The sequence below is a fragment of the Acomys minous genome (assembly GCF_964271855.1).
Source record: "Acomys minous genome assembly, chromosome: 14".
Classification (NCBI taxonomy): Eukaryota; Metazoa; Chordata; class Mammalia; order Rodentia; family Muridae; genus Acomys; species Acomys minous.
The window spans coordinates 9,326,229-9,344,428 of NC_140496.1; the positions used below are offsets into that span (position 1 = coordinate 9,326,229).

Sequence of the window (18,200 nt, forward strand, 5' to 3'; positions counted from 1 at the left end):
GGGCAGGACCCTTGCTTCAGTCCAGTCCTTGAACATGCTGACTCCAATAGCTAGATCCTCCCAAGTCTACTTTTCCCTTTGACTGTAAGTTACAAACTCTTCTTTCTTCGCGGGTCCAGTGATGTTGTAGATCAGCGAGCGGTTCTCAACCTTCCTAATGCTGCGACCCCCATGCTGTGTGACCCCCCAAAACATAAAATTGTTTACGTTGCTACTTCATGACTGTAATTTGGCTACTGTTATGGATCGTAATGTAAATATCTGTGTTTCCTGATGGTCTTGGGTGACCCTGTGAAAGGGTCATTCGACCCCCACAAGGGGTTGAGACCCAACAGGTTGAGATTATGAGCTAGCTCTTATGTATGGGAGCAAATTGGCTGTTTCCTCCTGTGAACCTCCCCCCACATGTGACGAAGTCCTGCCTCCCCTGCAGGATTGGGGATGAAGCTGAGTGGTGAGGCTGGACTTCGAGTCTAATGAGTTGTGGTCAAATCTGGCATGCCTCTGGCTCAACGTGTGGCCCACTTGGAGTTTGCTGGACTGCCCCGGGCAGCTCAGCTCCTCTGGACCTAGCAGAGCAGCCCATTTCTCTATCCATCTCCCTTCTCCCTTCCTGAAGCCTCCAGAACCAGACAGGTGGTCTTAAATAAGAAGTTAGCTGACCTTCTAGTTGGTCTCCTGTTTCCTGTGGGACCACAGAAGGTTCCAGATTGTCCTTCGAATGTCCGCTGGGGTTAGGGCTGGAGAGACAGCACAGGGGTTAAGAGAGCTTGCTGCCCTTGCAGAGGACCTGAGTTCAGTTCACAGCACACACAACAGCCTCCTGTGACTCCAGTGTCAGGGACTTCAACACCTTCTTCTGGCCTCTGTGGGCATCCGCACATATGGGCACATACATATTTAATCCTGTGCACATACGCACAAATGAACATTTAAAAACAGGCAGAAAAGGAGTCCATGATGGAAAAGCCTCTTAGGTTTGCAATGTGCCCCTGCCCTCTCTGGCTCCACATGATTCTCACAAGTGGTTTCTTTCCCTCTCTCCTGGGGGAGGGGAAGGAGGAGGGGGCACAGCTGACTCTAACCCAGAATCAGATCCCCAAGTCCTTTCACTTTCTTGGGATCAGCTCCTCTCTCTGACACTGAGGCTTCTGTGACTTGGCTGTGTCTCTGATGACTTTACAGCAAAGGTTGTGGGTGTTGCTGGAACTTTCTAATTCTGCACCTACATCCAACTTGGCACTTCCAGAAGCCCGGCATTTTACTGCCGCATTTGGGCACAAATTCCAGAGTGACTCTCAGTCTGCAGAAAATCAACTTTGGAGATTTAGCTCTCTGGCGTTAAATGACAAAATCCTTATTCTTTCATTCCATCAAATAAACCGACTTTGTAGCAAATTAATAAACACAAGTGCTCAGTTTGGATAAAGCTGAGACACCTGTTAAGAGCGCTGGAGAAATTGGTTTTCCCCAGATAAACCTAATACCCAGAGATAAGTCTCCAGCAAGTGCCAAAGCAGCCTTTCCACCTAGCTCCCTCTGATTGACAAGGCCTTTGCTGGCCGGCCATGCTGTCTTTGGGGGCTCTGGTCAATATGACTGTCCCTCACAAGAGCTGTTTTCTGCTCACACCTCTAGGGACATTTCCATCTTCTGTGGACACCTGGGACAACAGATTTTGAATTTCCTTATCTAGTGTTAATATAAGAGAGTAAGGTGAGAGTCCATGGCACCCTGGGTTTTTCTTGGGTGCAGGAGGATCCATCTTGGCTCTCCTCTTTCATTTTTCTTTTCTTTCTCTTTTTAAAAAGAATTTTTTTTATTACATATACAGTGTTCTGCCTGCATGTATGCCTGTATACCAGAGGAGGGCACCACATCTCATTATAGATGGTTATCAACCACCATATGGTTGCTGGGAATTGAACTCAGGGCCTCCAAAAGAGCAGACAGTGCTCTTAACCTCTGAGTCATCTCCTCAGGCCCCAGCTCTACTCTTTCTTTACTTGAACTTGGCCCATGCAGCTACAGTTAGTACTGAGCCAAGTTCACTTGGCTTCTCCTGGGGTTGGGGAAACCTTGGTATCTTCTCTTTCCTCACAGCAATGTTCTAAACAAGAATAAACCTCCTGGGTTTACATGGAAACTGAGTCACAGAGTCCATCAGGCCCCACAGGTGCCCCATGTGCACTGCACCTTGAGAAAACAAGTGGGGCCACGCCCCCTCTGTAGAAACACATGGTTATAGGGCGCCCTTAGAAACTAGACATCTAGTGAGAACCACAGTAAGACTCAGCCCATAGGAAATTCTAGTAACGTCAAGGAGGGGAAAAGCCAAAGGCAGAAAGTGATGTCTGAAAGGAACCTTTTATCCTTTTCGTGTTGCTTGGGATTGAACGTAGGGCCTCTTGTGTGCTAAGTGACACTTCCATACTGGAAAATGTTATCTGAATATTAAATCTTTAAAAATTACATGTGTGTATGTTTGCCTGGGCCTGTGCGTGCATATGTATGCGTGTTTGTACATGTATGTGAGCATGTGTGTTTGAATGTGCATGTGTGCATGTCTGCATGTATGTGCCACAGCTCATGCATGGCAGTCGGAAGACACCCTGCAGAAGATGTTCTCTCCTTCTACAATGTGACCTGGGGTTGAACTCAGGTCCCCAGGCATGGCAGCAAGCACCTTTACCCACTAAGCCATCTCACCAGCCTCTGCATAATTAAAAAATGTCCAGAAGTCAAAACATTTTGAAAATTAGTGTAGAGTCAGGAGAGGAGGTCCAGCCTCTGGCCTGCACCTTCGCCTCTGAGTAAAATCTCTTGCTGTTCTGCCATTGTCTGCATACTCTTCTTCAGTTCTTAGAGCAAGACACTAAGAATGTGGGAACACACAGCCTGATGGAGTCCCCAGTAACAAACCCTGCCAGCTCTGCACTCACACTCTCTGTAACATTTCCAGAGCCTGAACTGGCTCCCTCATCATCCCTTTCTGTGATTGGTCCAAGCCACGGGATGTCTCCTAAGGACTCTCCCCATGTCTGCCATGGCCACACCGTCTGATCCTCCAGACAACAGAGAGTACTTGAGGGGCTGCATGCTCTGTTCACATGCATGTTTCAGGAGATAAGTTCCAGTTGGCTCACTGCCATGCCCCTAGCGTCCAACATGGAGTCTGACATGCGATAGTGAATTCTTAGCCTTTGAAGGTGCAGAATTTTGTTATTATGCAGTGACTTGCTGGGAGGATCCAGTGTCTTTCCATGGAACTGTGTTGATGGGACAAATATATGGGGGCAAATTCATTTCCAGGGGTCAATGGTACTCTTTCCCATCCGATCCCAGAACCTCCATTGCAGGCGAGAACACAGCACTGGGATAAATGGCACTGGTGTGGTCTCCTAGCCTGGGATCCATCCCTGAGTGAATACAGTGAGCCCCGCTCTGACCCCTAGATGGACACACTTGTCTTTCCTCAGTGACTGAGGTTCTCTGGCTTGAGAATGCAAGGTAGTACTGGCTTCTCTGTTCCCACCCACTTCCCTCCTCTCCACCAACACCCCACACATGTATCAAAAGAGACATACAAACACGAATACACCTGAAGGTGACACATGTGCCCTGATAGTCCTTTCCAAGTGACTCACCACTGTCGATGGCCAGGAACAGGGCTGTGTACACACTGTTGTGGACAAATGGGGACTCCCGATCCAACACAGCTGTGGTGTCAACGGTTCCATTGATGGGGTTGATATCCAGCCAGCCTGCTGGGTCCTTGTAAATGGAGTACCTGAGGTGGGGGGAAATCCCAAACATCAGACTACATCCCAATTAGAGAGAAGACACATCTACTGAGCAGAGGGCCCCGGTTCCTTGGCTCAGTGCCAGGCCATGCTTAACCAGCAAACCTTTCAGTTACAGATGCTCATTCTCTAAGCCACTCTGAGCATGCTCTGTGCAGCACAGGTGTCAGGCATGCCTCCTCTTGTGCTAGTGATGGCCTCAGAAGAGGAGGCTCTTAGGATCTGCCTGGCTCTCACAGAGGCCAAAGCCATTGCCATCCCTTCTCCCAGCCACAGCCCAGGCTCGCTCCTGTCACACCTCGGTAGCAGACTTCCTGCAGAGCGGGTGGTGGATATGCTGTACTGAATGGACAGACAGGACAGACTGACGCTTGGAACACTCATTGCCTCTGAACAAGGCTAACCTCAGTGACCTCACAGAACGGGGCACACCTGAACCAAGGCGGGAGTGGGTGGCGGTGTCAGAAGCGGAGAGAACACACAAATGGGGGGTGGGGCAGGACAAGCCGAGGAGGGAACACCTGGTCAGAGGTGGTCATGTCCCTAGGATGCTGTTTCCATAAGGACCAGAGCATGCTTCCTAGCAGCCATGGTCCTTGTTTCTGGAACTGCTGCAGCCTCGGGGGAGCTTTTGTCATGTGGGCTGAGATGGGCACCAGAGGGCTGGGGTACAGCTCAGTTGGCAACATGATTTGACCTCGATCCCTAGAACCCTTGGATAAAACAAGCCAGAGTGGCAACGTGTGTTTGTAATCCCAGCTCTGGGGAGACAGAGACAGCTATGGAGACGGAGGCAGATCTGGGGAGATGGAGGCAGAGGCGGGAGCATCCATGGGACTCAAAAGCCAGCCAGCCTCATCTGTGGGATCCTGGACAGTGGGGTACACTGTCTCCAGAAAGAAGCTGGACAGTATCTGAGGGAAAGACCAAGGCTAATCTTGGTCTTGTCTCTCCTGTGATAGCATCAGGGTGTGGCACCCATTTAAAGATAACCGTATCTATGACAGCAGCTTCCTGCAGCACAGCAAGACCTTACATGGCATGGCACAATCCCTAGTGTCTACAAGTCTGTGCACCAAGCTGGCAGGCCCAGTGCTGTTATCAGCTCCCTTCACAACTGAGAAACCAAGGTGTGGGCCACAGGGTGGGTGAATACGTCAAGCCCAGTAGGGCAAAGCTCTTAGCTGTTTATCTGGCCATTGTCTAAGCTCTCTGACGGAAGGAGGAGGTCAAAGTTGACCAGACGAAGCCAGGAATGCATATCTGCACTCAGCTCTAGGCTACACTTGCTGAGTGACAGATCCACTTCTGTCTCCGGGAGTCACAACAACCCAATGAAAGTGCATTATCCTTGTTTTGAAGATACAGCAAGCAAAGACAGAAGTTTAGCCATTCACCAAAAGTAGCCCAGATAAGCCACAGCTGAGATTCAATGCTGGCACACTAGATTCTAGGGACTGGACTTTACCCAGCATGCTCTCTGTTCCTCATGCCTAGGGCTGGGTACTACTGTCCTTAGAGCCAAGTGGAGTGAACGATGAACAGTCAGACTGGACCTGGAGAGTTGTGCGTGTTGGGCAGGTACCCTACCATTGAACTCCATCCCAGGCCCTGGTGTTTGGAACAAGGTTTTGCTGTGGAGATCATGTTGGCCTCAAACTCACATATTCCATCTTGGCTTCCCAGGCACTGGGATTGGAGGTGTGTACCGCCAAGCATACCTTCAGCACGTTGGCTGCATCTTTTCTCTTTCAGTGGGAATAATTGTGCGAGGGAGCATACAAAGAAAGCTGACATTTGCTTCTCATTTTACAGGTGACAGGTTCACAGTGGATCCAGGAATGACTTGTGGTTCAACAGATTTAAAATAATGAGTATTTTTAAATGGGCCGTATTTTATCCCCACACCACACAACTCAGTTTAGAACATAAATAAAAACCGAATTAAGCAATCCAGCTTTTCAGGCGAGTGTGCCAGCAGGGCTGTTTGTTTCTCTCTCTGTCTGTCATTTGCCTTTTGTCTTCCAAAGCTACGATTGTGCAGTGAATTCACAGGTTGCCTCCTACGTTAAACTGAGACCAGTGCATGTGTCATGACCTCAGAAGCCACATTGCCACAGAGCACCCACTGTTTGTCGCCTGAGATGCCCTGGGTCTAAGGAGAGCCAGGGCCTCTGTGGCTTTGAAGGGTTATGCCCTAGCATTTTTCTCCCTTAAAAAGTAAACAGGTTGAGGATGGGTGTGGTGGAATACTCCTTTAATCCTAACACTTGGGAGGATGAGGTGGGTGGATCTCTGCAGCTTTGGGGCCAGCCTGGTCTATACAGCGGGAGTTCCAGGCCAGCTAGGGCTGCACGGTAAGGGATGCTGTCTCAAAAAGAAAAGTTACGAGATGGGGCTTAGCAGCTGAAGTGCCTATTGTTCCTTACAGAGGACTCAGGTTTGTTTCCCAGTGCCCACATCAGGGGGCCCACAATTGCCTGTGACTCCATCTGCAGAGGCTCTGATGCCTCTGGCCTCTATCGGCATCTACACTCACGTGTGCATGAGCACACGTTCTCACATAAGGTGTGCACGCATGCACACACATACGTACATGCACATGCATGCACTCACACATACATAATTGAAAGGGAAAACAATACACATTAAAATAAGTAGCCAGGTAGGGGCTGGAGATGGTTCAGCTGGGGAGGCACCTGCTGCACAAGCGCAAGGACCCGAGCTCAGATCCCCCCTCCCCCAACACATTAAAAGCCGGCCTCGGAGCTGTGTGTCGCGAAGCCCAGCAGGCGGAGAAACAGAGAAATGGAGAAACGGAGAAAGGAAAATCCTTGGTGTTTTCTATCCAGTCAGTCTAGCAGAATTGGCAAGCCCCAGACTCAGTAAGAGATCCTCTCTGTCTTAGATAAAGAGGCAAAGGAAGACACCTGATGTTGACTTTTGTTATCTACATACATGTGTAGACACATGCACGGGCACATTTATACATATATGTGCGCGCGCGCGCACGCGCACACGCACACACACACACACACACACACACACACACACACAAGAGAACATGAGAAGGGGGAGGAGGGAAAGGGGAGGGGGGAGGGTAATGGGGAGGGGGAGGGGCAGGGGAGGGGCAGGAAAAACAACAGCAACAATAACAGCAGCAGCAGCAGCAGCAGCAGCAACAACAACCAGTTGTCGACACTTATTTCCTACCTTTCTTGGGATTATTCGAGAATTTTTCCCCCTGTATCTACCTATTTTACTTGATGCCTCTTCTATGATGCCTTGAGGGGGTGTGTAACTCAAGTTGTCTTTGTTGTGCTTGCTACTTTTGGTCACTACTTTTGGTCAAAACACACCCAGTGGGCCCAGAGGCCAAGGGCCGCTTCATTGCTAAATGCTGCCGAGTCCTGTGCCCGTGCCAGCCCACACTGCCCACTTGATCCAAACTGACAGCTGGGGAGTGGCAGGTACTTCGTGCCTGACCCACAGGGGACCTCAGCTCAAGGCCACCTGCCAACAGGCTCTTCCACGTCATGGCTTTTGAGTACTTTGGTTAAATCAGCCTTTTTGAGCCAACTGGCCAGATATACTATGTAAATTTCTGACATTTTCAAAGCTGTCCTTTTAATAAACCTTCCCATATGAAAATACCAGCCTGCAAAATGTTTTCTGTGCTTCTGGACCCGAAAAACGCATATGCCTTATTAAATTGAAATTTCCGGGCAATTTATCTGTAATGTGAACTTTGCTTGTTACAGGGGGGGGGCGAAAAGAATCAAATTAGGAACAGAGCTCATTTCAGTACGTAATGTAGCCTTGCGGACATGCTTTGAGTTCTTGCCAAGTCCTGGCCTTGTGTGGGTGTTGGTGTCGGAAGGCACAGGCAGAATCAGGGGCCAGCTCCGGGGGTGCAGGCAGTGTGGAGAGCTGAGGGAGGGTGAGCTGACAATTACAAAGATGAGTACGAAACAGGAACATCAGAGGAAAGACAAGGAATTAGCGTACGCAGCCACAAAACTGCCAGGAGAACCCTGCGCCTTCACCCACACGAGACGGCTCTTGACTGTTAGTCTGACAGGCTTGGGGTCACAGGAGACACACTTGTGGGGGTCTATGGGGATGTTTCCAGAATGGGGGACCTGAGGAGGGAAGACGTCACCATCCCACAGACTGGGATCTGGATTTAATAAGAAAGAGAGGAGAGCTGAGCACCAGCATTCATCGCTCTCTGATTTGTGGCTGGAGACACGATGTGGGCAACTGCCTTGGGCTCCTGCCACTGTGCGTTCTCCACCATGATTGTCTGCACCATCAAGCCGGGAGCCCAAATAGATCCTTTCTTCCTTAAGTTGCTTTCATCAAATACTTTGTCATAGCTGCGAGAAAGTAACTAATATACACACCAATTAGGAAACTATGTGTGTGTATATATATATATATATATTTAAATTTAATTTAATTTAATTTTATTTTGGCTTTTCAAGTCAGAGTTTCTCTGTGTAGCCTTGGCTGTCCTGGAACTCGCTCTGTAGACCAGGCTGGCCTCAAAATCACAGAGCTCCGCCTGCCTCAGGCACATGTGTTTTCGGTTCTCAGTATTTGCTTCCCACAAAACCTATAAGTGGAAGCACACTTCCACGAACCCTCCCCAGCCCCAGAAGATGCCTCACAATGTACCATCACATCAATTTTTTCAGAATAGAAGGCGAAGGTTCAGAGTGGACCAGCACTTGCCCAAGTACCACAGCTTTTAGATGGCAGACCTGTGGTTCCAACCTGTTCTGTCTCCCAGGCTCAGATCCACTTTTGTTTGTCTAGAGCAGGTCACATGGGCTGGGTGTCCTATGTCATTGCCTCCCCAGCTGATATGTGCACAAGGTTTCTAGGCTTGCTCTATGTATCACAGGCCCTTCCTTGTCTAGCAATCCTATCTACTTTGTCTATCATGGTGTGTGTGTATGTGTGTGTGTGTGTGTGTGTGTGTGTGTGTGTGTGTGTGTAGAGTCTCATACTCTAGCCCAGGCTTGCCTGGAACTAACTACATAGCCAAAACTAGTCTCAAATTAGTGGCCATCTTCCATCCTCCTGCTGGGATTATAGGCATGGGACAACATGCCAGCAGACTCCTGCCCACTTCTCTCTCTCTCTCTCTCTCCTTCTCTCTTTTCATACACCTTATTTTCCTCTATATTTGTGTGTGTGTGTGTGTAGTATGTCATCCTGGTGGGTACATCGTAGGCCTAAGGACACAGACATGGATGAGCCCCCTGGGACAGCTCTGCATTTGAATACTCTATTCGCAAGACACACATGAACTCCATGCTGACTCTGGAATTATTTCACAATCCCCAACCCCAAGTTGGCCTCTACTTGGTCAGCTGAGTTGTCCAGAAACCTCCAAGGGACTTAAACAGCCCAAAGAATACAGTCCACCGCCAACACAATGTCTACCTCAGCAAGACACAGGCACCTGGCGCCTGGGCGGATGTTCAAGAAACCAAGGAATTCCAGGACAAGCAACTGCATGGGGGAAACTGACAAAGGAGGAGAATGAGAGCGTACTCACGAGGGATTCTGAGGAGGGAGTACATAGCAGAAGGTCGGGGGAGGCCTTGGAAGGTGGTTGAAGCCACTGTGCTATTTGGAAAGACAACTGCATCTTCGTGTACAGCTTGTTGGGTGTGGGAGTGTGGTATGTGTTGTCTTAGAACAGTGATGGGAACATGATATTAAAAGCAAATATTCTTGGTCCATCAGTGTTTACAGTGAGAAGAGGCTGGGGTCTGGATTAAAGCAAACTTGAGAAAAAAAACTCACCTCATCATTTATTATTATTTTATGTTTTTCTTCCTCCATCCTGAGTGACTTTCGTTTCTTGCTGGGAATTGTCCTTCTGTCCTGTCTGTCCTCTTTGGATGGGCTATTGGAGATTCCTGATTTTGAATTTGTAATTTGGAGCAGAGGAGCCAGAAAGAGTGGGAAAGCAGGACTTTGGGGTTTACTAACTTGACAGCAGTGGAGTTTTCTGTCCTCTGTAGGTAGAGTGTCTGCACACACACTTACACACACATACATATACCAATAATACACACACACACACACACACACACACACACACACACACACACACACACACCCCACTTAAAAATAGAATGGTCTGCTTTCCAGTGTTTCAGAGGGACCCAGTCCTTTGTCCACAGCACATGATCCCTGTGTGTTCCCTCCACACAGGTCCAATTGCATTGCTTGCAGGTCAAGTCCATCCCTAGTTCACTGATGCCCTTGGCCTGGAGGAATCTGGCTGGGCTCATCCTCAGGGAGGCTTTCAAAGCAATAAGTTCCCTGGGGAAAAGGAAGCTGGGTCAGAAGCCAGCTTGGATGTTGGTGTGCTTTCTGAGAGTTCACTGGGTTGATTAATGGACACATATGGCTTTGTGCCAGCACCTGGTGCTCAGAACCTACCAGACACCGAGCTCAGCAGAGGCTTATCACCTTCCAGAAAGTGCTAACAAGCCCACCTGCTGCTGGGCATCTTGTACGATAGATGGCTGGACCTGCTCTGTGCCTTGAAGGTCAGTGGACACAGTCTGGCAGGCTGCCCAGAGGAGGAGGTTGGGACCAACAGGATTCGTGACTGAGGTGGCAATCTTCTCTCACGATGGGGCCTAAGCTGTTGTTGCCAGATACTGTGCTCCTGGGGGCAAGGCTGGCTACAGGGACAGAGGCAGGGACAATGGCAGGGCTCTGAAGGGCCAAGGGTAAATGAGTTTCAGGAGTGAGGGCTCCTGAGGGCCACAGAGGTGGGGCTCACTGTTCATGTTGTGAGTCTACACCTGCTCTGTGAAGCTCTGAGGAGACTTTCTCCTGCTATGCACAGCAGCTGCACCCTCATCCACACTCCATCCAGGACCTCCCACAGCCGTCTACTGTGGGGGTGGGGCATTTGTAGGGAGCCAGGCAGGGAGATTGGTCTTGGCCCCCTCCTCCCCCCACCTTCGCCAATGGTCATAACCGCCTGTGTTTAAGTTTCATAAAACATTCAGGCCAAAAACAACTTAGGGGAAGAGGGGCTTACTGAGGTTGAAGTTATAGGTTCCAGTGCATCAGAGCAGGGAAGTCACAATGGCAGGACCTTGAAACAGTTGGTCACATCACGTCCGTAGTCAAAAGCAGAGAAGCCAATGCTCCCATGCCACCTGCTTGCTCTCTGCTCTGCTCAGCTAGTTTTCTTCAGGGCCCAGCCAAGGGAATGGTGCCACCCACAGCCAAGGGGGTAACTTTGCCTCTCAATTAATATTCACCATACTTTCCACAGCCATGCCCCCTTGGCCAACCTGACATAGACAGTCCCTCAACTGACATCCGCTTTGCAGTTGGGTTCTAGGTTGTAGCAAGTTGATGTTTAAAACCAACTTCAAAACTTGATACTGCAGTGTCCAAAAGGTGATGGGCTCCTTCCTGAGAGACTGGACTTTCTGTTTTTCATACAGGCCAAGGCTGGGTCATTATGAGACCTTGACCAGTGTTAATGGGTGTGTGGATGGGCAAAAAGTCACATGGAAGAAGGTTCTAGGATTGGCCCCCAGACCAGTGGCAAACTTTTGTGGCTCCATGGCAGATCCCTGTTCATGTCCCATGACTGACTCATCCTGATTCCCACTCACTCTTCCATGACTCTCTTCTGCTGTTCATGTTCTATCATAGCCACTGGGAATTCGCTGCCCCACCCCCTTCCTCAGCTCCAGGCCCCAGTTCAAATGTCACCCTCCCCAACCAGTCCCACTAAAAGCACTGAGACCCAGCCTCCTGTGAACCATCCCATTGAGTTATCTCCTCCAGAAGAGACTGAGGTGGCTGCGAGCTGTAACCCCACTGGCCATGTAGCTATCCATTGATGCACACGGTGGTCATTGCAATGTCTCCTAAAACGCAAGCACTGAGCAAGGATGTTGCCTCTGCCATGTTCTCTGCCATCCCCAGGACCTGGGTCCTAATGTCAAATCAGCAAGTGTTTGTTGGTGAGATAAAGACTCCATGAAGGACACCTGTTGGAGCCCTAACCTTTACTGTCTCAGTTCACACGGAGAGTCCTGTTTACCATGGTTACCTGCGCAGCATCTGCTACACATCTCAGGGCACTTGAATAGCCCATGAGCTTCTAGGAGCGTCCACGTTAGAGAATTGGGCTGATTTTTATGTATTTCTGTCTGGAGTCTAGAATAGGAGACTATATGCTCACAGAATGAATCAACTTCCCCTAGACTGACAAGAAGCCCAGGAGGAACCAGGCAGTTCTTTGGACAGTCTTGGTTGTCAGATCTTCTAAAGAGGCGATCATGGACTGGAGAGATGGCTCAGCAGTGAGGAGTACATGCTGCTGTTTTCAGAGAGGACTCCAGTTGCTGGGGGCTTCCAACAGTGTGTAACTCTAGCTCCTAGCGCTCTGGCACCCTCTTCTGGCCTCTACAGGTACTGCCACTCATATGCATATACTCATCCACAGACAGACAGACAGACAGACAGACCAGACAGACACATACATTAAAAAAAAGAATACAAACAATCTTAAAAAGAGAATATCATCATACAATTTCTTTTGTCTTGAGCTTTTAATCTAATGTTAGTTAAAGTCTCAGGAGACCGCAAGAGGACTCTCAAGTTTAACAGTTGAAAAGCCAACGTTCTAGCAAGAAGTAAGCAACACTCCTCCAAGCTGTGCACTTTTTCATACAGAAACTCCTCCTCCAATAGTCTAGCCTAAAGAAACATAAAGGGAAAGATATTTAAATGTGAAGAGTGCTGGGTTACAGCTGGGTGGGGCCACTTCTTTGTGGGACTTCTCAGAGCCTTGACTACACGGATTCGTGCTGTGACTCTCTAAAGATAAAACACCTCTCACACTTGTTAAGCAGGAACATCCAGTGTCAACAATGCCCTCAGCACCCCCTACCTATCAGAGAAAAGTTATACAGAAGTTAAGTGATGGCTGTAAAAAATGCCTAGTTACCCAGACAATGGGGCACTGTGCAGACACAGCATTACGGCAGATGTGGCCAGTTGACTCTGTCTGAAATGGTGGCACTGGGTTAGGAAACCTCTCCGCAGTATGTTGGCGTATGCACGGTGCAGATGTATGACAACCTAACATATCCTACACCCATCTTTACAAATATCAGCAACTTGTCACGTGGGCTTCCGAAGTTCTCTGCCTGCTGCTCGGGCTACTTCTCCCTATGGAAACTTTCCCTCTTTGAGGGAGGAGGGGCCACATAAGACTCCAGGAGCTCATGGGACTTCTGAGGCTCAGGAAGCCGCACAACATTCACAAGCCACCTCCCAGTGGTGGCAAACCAGGATGTGACACCAAGGAAAAGCCAGAGGTCCCGGCACCCACCTCTAGCCATCCAGCCATTGCTGCCTTAACCTTAGAATGCATCTGGAGATGTGTCCCTAGATAAGCAGTTAAGCTAAGTGAGGCCAGAGAATGAGCCTCTGAGCTGAAAGGAGGAGATACCAGAGGGCCCTTTTGTCACCTGTTGTCTATCCACCGGTGCATGTGTCACCTGTGCACAGTGAGGAGCAGCTGTGTGCATGCAGGAAGAGAGCCTTCAGCAGAAAAGATGGGCTGCAACCTTGATCCTTAACCTCCAGCCTTGAGAACAGAGGCAGGTAGATCTCTGTGCATTTGAGGCCAGCCTGGTCTACAAAGTGAGTCAGGACATCCAAGTCTACAGAAAGAAACCCTGTCAGAAGTTCAAAACCAAAATCAAACCAACCAACTAAATCATTTGTTCGGTATAAATCATCCATTCTATGTGGTATATTGTTATGCTGGCCTGAGCTAAACTATATAAACATTAGGTCCAATATGACAATGCCGTGCTTGTTGGTTAAAAGAAAACAAGGGCTAGGGAGATGGTTTAGAGGATAAAGGTGCTTGCTGCCCAGCCTGATGCCTTGAGTTCAATCCCTGGAACCCTCATGGTGGAAGAAGAGAACTGGACCTCAAAAGTTGTCCTTTGACCTCTATGTGAGTACTGTGGCTTCTACACATGCACCCCCACACCTGCTCACACAAATAGGTAAATATAAAAATATTAATAAGGAAAACGATATCAACAATCAATCACATGCCAGAACATGTCTCCAGCCCTTCTAATCTTCAAGCTCTTGCACTATGTAATGACACACTTGGCAACTGTGTGCTTCCTGAGCAGACAGTTCTTTGATGGCCAAGAGACCTGTGCTGGCTCTGCTTTCCCTCTGGCTTCCAGTGGTCCTGGCATTTGGTAGACACTGGGGAATACTGCACATGCTAAGAAACAGGCATCATGACCCAACCGTCCAGCCACAGCTTTCGTAGAGTTCATGTCTGTGTAAACTCATGTACTGGCTGGACCTCTCAGACAAGCACCAAGCTCTGGGTTCCACCTCCAGCACCAGACATGGTGGCACATGCCCGGATACTCGGGAGGTGGGGGCAGGAAGGTCAGAAGTTCAAGGCTACGCTTGGCAGGAGACCCTGTCTCAAATATACATAAAGCAAGCTGAGCACCAACATTCACCTCTCTCTGCTTCCTCATTGTGGACACAAGGGGGAACACTTCCACATTCTTGTCACTATAACTTCCAGGCTATAATGGACTGTATCCCTTCGAACTATGAGCCAAAGTAAACCCTTCCTTCAGTTGCTTTTGTCAGGCCTCTCATCACAGCAGCCAAAAAGTAACTACTCCACTATTGTTACCATTGTATTATTATTACCTAACAAAAAGTCAGATATAGACAATAAAGTAGAACTTTAAAATTTAACACCTCTTCATCACACACACATGCCCATGATACGTGAGCATGCACAGATAATGTATGAGTGCACATATGTACACACATATGCATTTACACACTCACTTTTGCACACACACACACACACACACACACACACATCTGCACAGTGAGTTACCTGCTTCTGGCACAGGCTATGGGCTGGCCAGTGGCAGCCAGTGCCTCTCCTCAGGCTCCCATGTGTGAACTTCTAGGCTGTGCTGTGAGGCTCAGATCAACAGAGTGCAGCTCACTGCCCAGTGCTGTGTTGCAGCACCCCTCCCCCCATGCACTCTGTCTCTTGTCACCCACGTGGTATTGCACAACCAACCCCTTGGAGGGGTTGATGGCCCCTGTGCATAATCTCAGCGGTCAAATGTTAGAGCAACGTGAAGGCAGCAGCGAAGTATCTTTCCTCAAATGGTTCCCATTTCCCTCCAAAAGCAAAGTCAACACTGAGACTGAAAATAAACTCCCGAGCCCCAGCGCGACACTGAAATGGGAGCTGAGGTAAGGGAGGGCTGTGGTGGGGCTGCTGTCTTTTCAGTCCATCCTGACAGTCCCAGGGCCTCTTATATGCCTGGTGAGCAAAGTTGCCAACCGACCCTTCCAACTTGTGGCATCCCCAGGCCTACACTTCAGACACGTGGCTTTCTTGGGTAGCTATTTTGAGACTCTGTCCTTTGGACCCAACAGTGCCTTTCAGAGTGACAATGTCAATTTACTAAGTTCTTGGCTTTTCAGATCCCCCCCACACTGACATTTGATTTTGCAGGGCTGAGTGTTTGCCTTCTCAATGGAGATGGGGACTCACCATAGGGGTGGGTATCTTCACGGAGAGTATATGTCACTATATGCCATAGAGACTAAACCCAGAGGGTGACAGTCAAATTTGAATGAAGGCTGAAAAGGCCCTAGCTGGAGAAGCCTTTTTTAACATTTTGGAATATAAAAAACATGGAGGAACATGTCTCCAGACCCAGGGGTTTCTCACATGTTCTTGTTTTTTTTGCCAGAGCCTTGAGGAGATGACACTGAACAGTCCCATTTGTGAGGAGCACCAAGACCCTGCCAGCAGGCTAGACAGACAGTGGGTGAGTGGCTGCCCTGAACAAGGGTCTGGGAGGCCAGGGGAGGTCTATGGGTACAGGGTGCCTATTCAGAGAGATGAAAATGTGCTGAAGTTAATGATGGCATTGGTTGTGTGACCTCAAGAATATGCTCAGAATCTTTGTATTATAGCCTTTAAATATTCTTTTTACAGAGAGAGAGAGAGAGAGAGAGAGAGAGAGAGAGAGTGTGTGTGTGTGTGTGTGTGTGTGTGTGTGTGTGATGGCTGGTCCCCAGCCAGGGCTCATGTCATGGTTTGAATATGAAGTGTTGCCTGCAGGCTCACTTGGTCAACACACAGTGGCCATACAAGGGCCGTCCACACTGACTATGACAAAGTATCCATGCTTTTAAGGCTGGGTCCCCAGCTGAGGGTGCTCTTTTGGAAGGCCCTCAGAACTGGAGGAAGCAGATCAGCGCAGAGTGTCTCTGGTCTCTTGTTTTCTCTTTGCTTCTTATGCATAATGACTCTCCTCCACGTGGTCCTCTGCCACGACTTTCTACCCAGGCACATGGGGTCAAGCAGCCAGGACTCAGTTCTCTACAAATGGAGCCAGCACACAGCTTTCCTCCCTTTGAGATGTTTTTGATATTCTTTTCAGTCACAGCAAAGAAAACACTAGCTGCAGAGGATGCATCTTCTACACCCAGACCAACACTCAGTTCTGCCACAATGTTGGCCTGTGACGTTCACATCACTATTACTCCTGAGCCTCAGTTTCCCCATCTGCTAAACAAAGGATGCTCCAAAAGATGGCTTCCATGCTTTTGTTCCCCCCTGACTCTCCATAAATTAGGACAGCCTCTACCAGAGTGGCCATTATTCATGGACGAACAAAAAAAAAAGTTCTAAAACTCTCCCTGGTGGGCGGACACAAACTCAAATCCTGATCATTTTCCCTACGTAACGTGTGACAATTTTACAACAGAGCTTGAGTGCACAGACTGAGAAGACGGTCATTAAAGGTGAGAAAAACAAATATCCAGGAAGGGAATGCCTCTATCCGCTGCTCGCTCTGGCTTCAAAGGATATTTTTTTTTTTCAGAGTAAAATCATGAGAAGTCGATTTATGCTCTCAGAGCCAATGTGAATGCTGGATTCGAATGGTATCCATTTATCAGCTACCAGGGAGCTGACTGATGGCCCAAGCACCCTATTCTGTATTCTGAGCAGCTCAGACTGTTAACTGACAACACAGGAAGACATATCCTCCATCTCACTGCGGCTGACGGGTTACAAATGAGCATGACTTGATTTTCTGCTGTGGAAAATTAGTGTTTTGAAAATCTCATTAGAAATTAGTCCTGAAAGCTGCTCCGAAACTCAGATGTTTGGTCCATTACTTGGTGCCTATTTTAGCCATTTAACTCCCTGACGATACCAGGCAGGGTACCAGAGGCTGTGCTTTAAGAACAGTCTAGGTTGACTTCCTCATCTGCATTTCACACTTCTGTCGACATCCAGCCTGTATTCAGGACATGTCCCTCTGTTTGTTTCCTGCCTGGTTGTGGTGTCCACACATTGAAAGGTGAGTGATACAGACCAGAGGCCAGTGTGTGAGAGGGACCAATATACCAGTCTGACTTGACCTGAGCTCTAAGACCCTAGGCTTGCCTGGGGTGGGGTCTCCTACAGACAGTGAGTGGCTTGCTCTTAACTCTCCTCTCAGATGTTAATGAAGACTGAAGAGTGTCCCGTCACCTGGCCCCCATGTGCTGTGCATTCGTGGTGTGGCTCCTGGACTCACTTGCAAGGCTCAGGGGAGCAGATCCCTAAGCCATGACACCGCATTCTGATTTTGTGGGTCTAGGAAGGGGTTTCGGGGTCTGAGGGTTTACTTATTTATTTTTGTTTTGTTTTGTTTTACATCCTTCACTGCTTCTCACTATATAGCCCAGACTGGCTTCAAATCTCCGATGATCTTCCTGCCTCTCCCTCCTAAATGCTGAGATTACAGACATCTGCCATGGCATCAGCTCCTCCTAGTGTCTGGTGAAGCTGGTCCAGTCACAGACACGTGGGCTTTGCTGAGGAGCCCAGGCTCCTTTCACTCTAAGCAGCCGGTAAGTCTGTATTCAGGCTCCAAACATATCAGACCAAAGGGAGGGGCTACGCAGCAGCTAGAATGTGGCCCATCCTCTGTAGGATCATGAGTTTGAACACTCTGTCCTTGCTGATGGCACTGTTTTGGAAGGCTGCAGAACCTTTGGGAGGCGGGCCTACCTGGAGGAAGTGGATTTCTAGTGGGTGGACCTTGAGTTTTACAAGTCCACCTTGCTTCCTGTTCTGCCTGTTTCCTGCCTGTTTAGCAGATGCCACAGGCTGCCACCATCACAGAACTATGTCCAAGTTCCCTGCTCCCCAACCCTGTGGTGGTGGTCTGTGTCCCTTCAGAATGTGAGCCAGGACAAAGCCTTCCTTCCCTTAGTTGCTTCTTGCAGGCATGTGATCACTGTGATGAA

General features: G+C 48.9%; 1 protein-coding gene across 1 annotated transcript in view; it reads right to left on the reverse strand.

Moving 5' to 3' along the window:
• Positions 1–18,200, reverse strand: part of CDH13 (cadherin 13) — a 984,669-nt gene that overhangs the window by 26,519 nt on the left and 939,950 nt on the right. Inside the window, exon 11 of the mRNA XM_084755241.1 lies at positions 3,648–3,790. Within this exon, the coding sequence (XP_084611367.1) occupies positions 3,648–3,790 (143 nt within the window). The remainder of the gene's footprint in view (positions 1–3,647; positions 3,791–18,200) is intronic.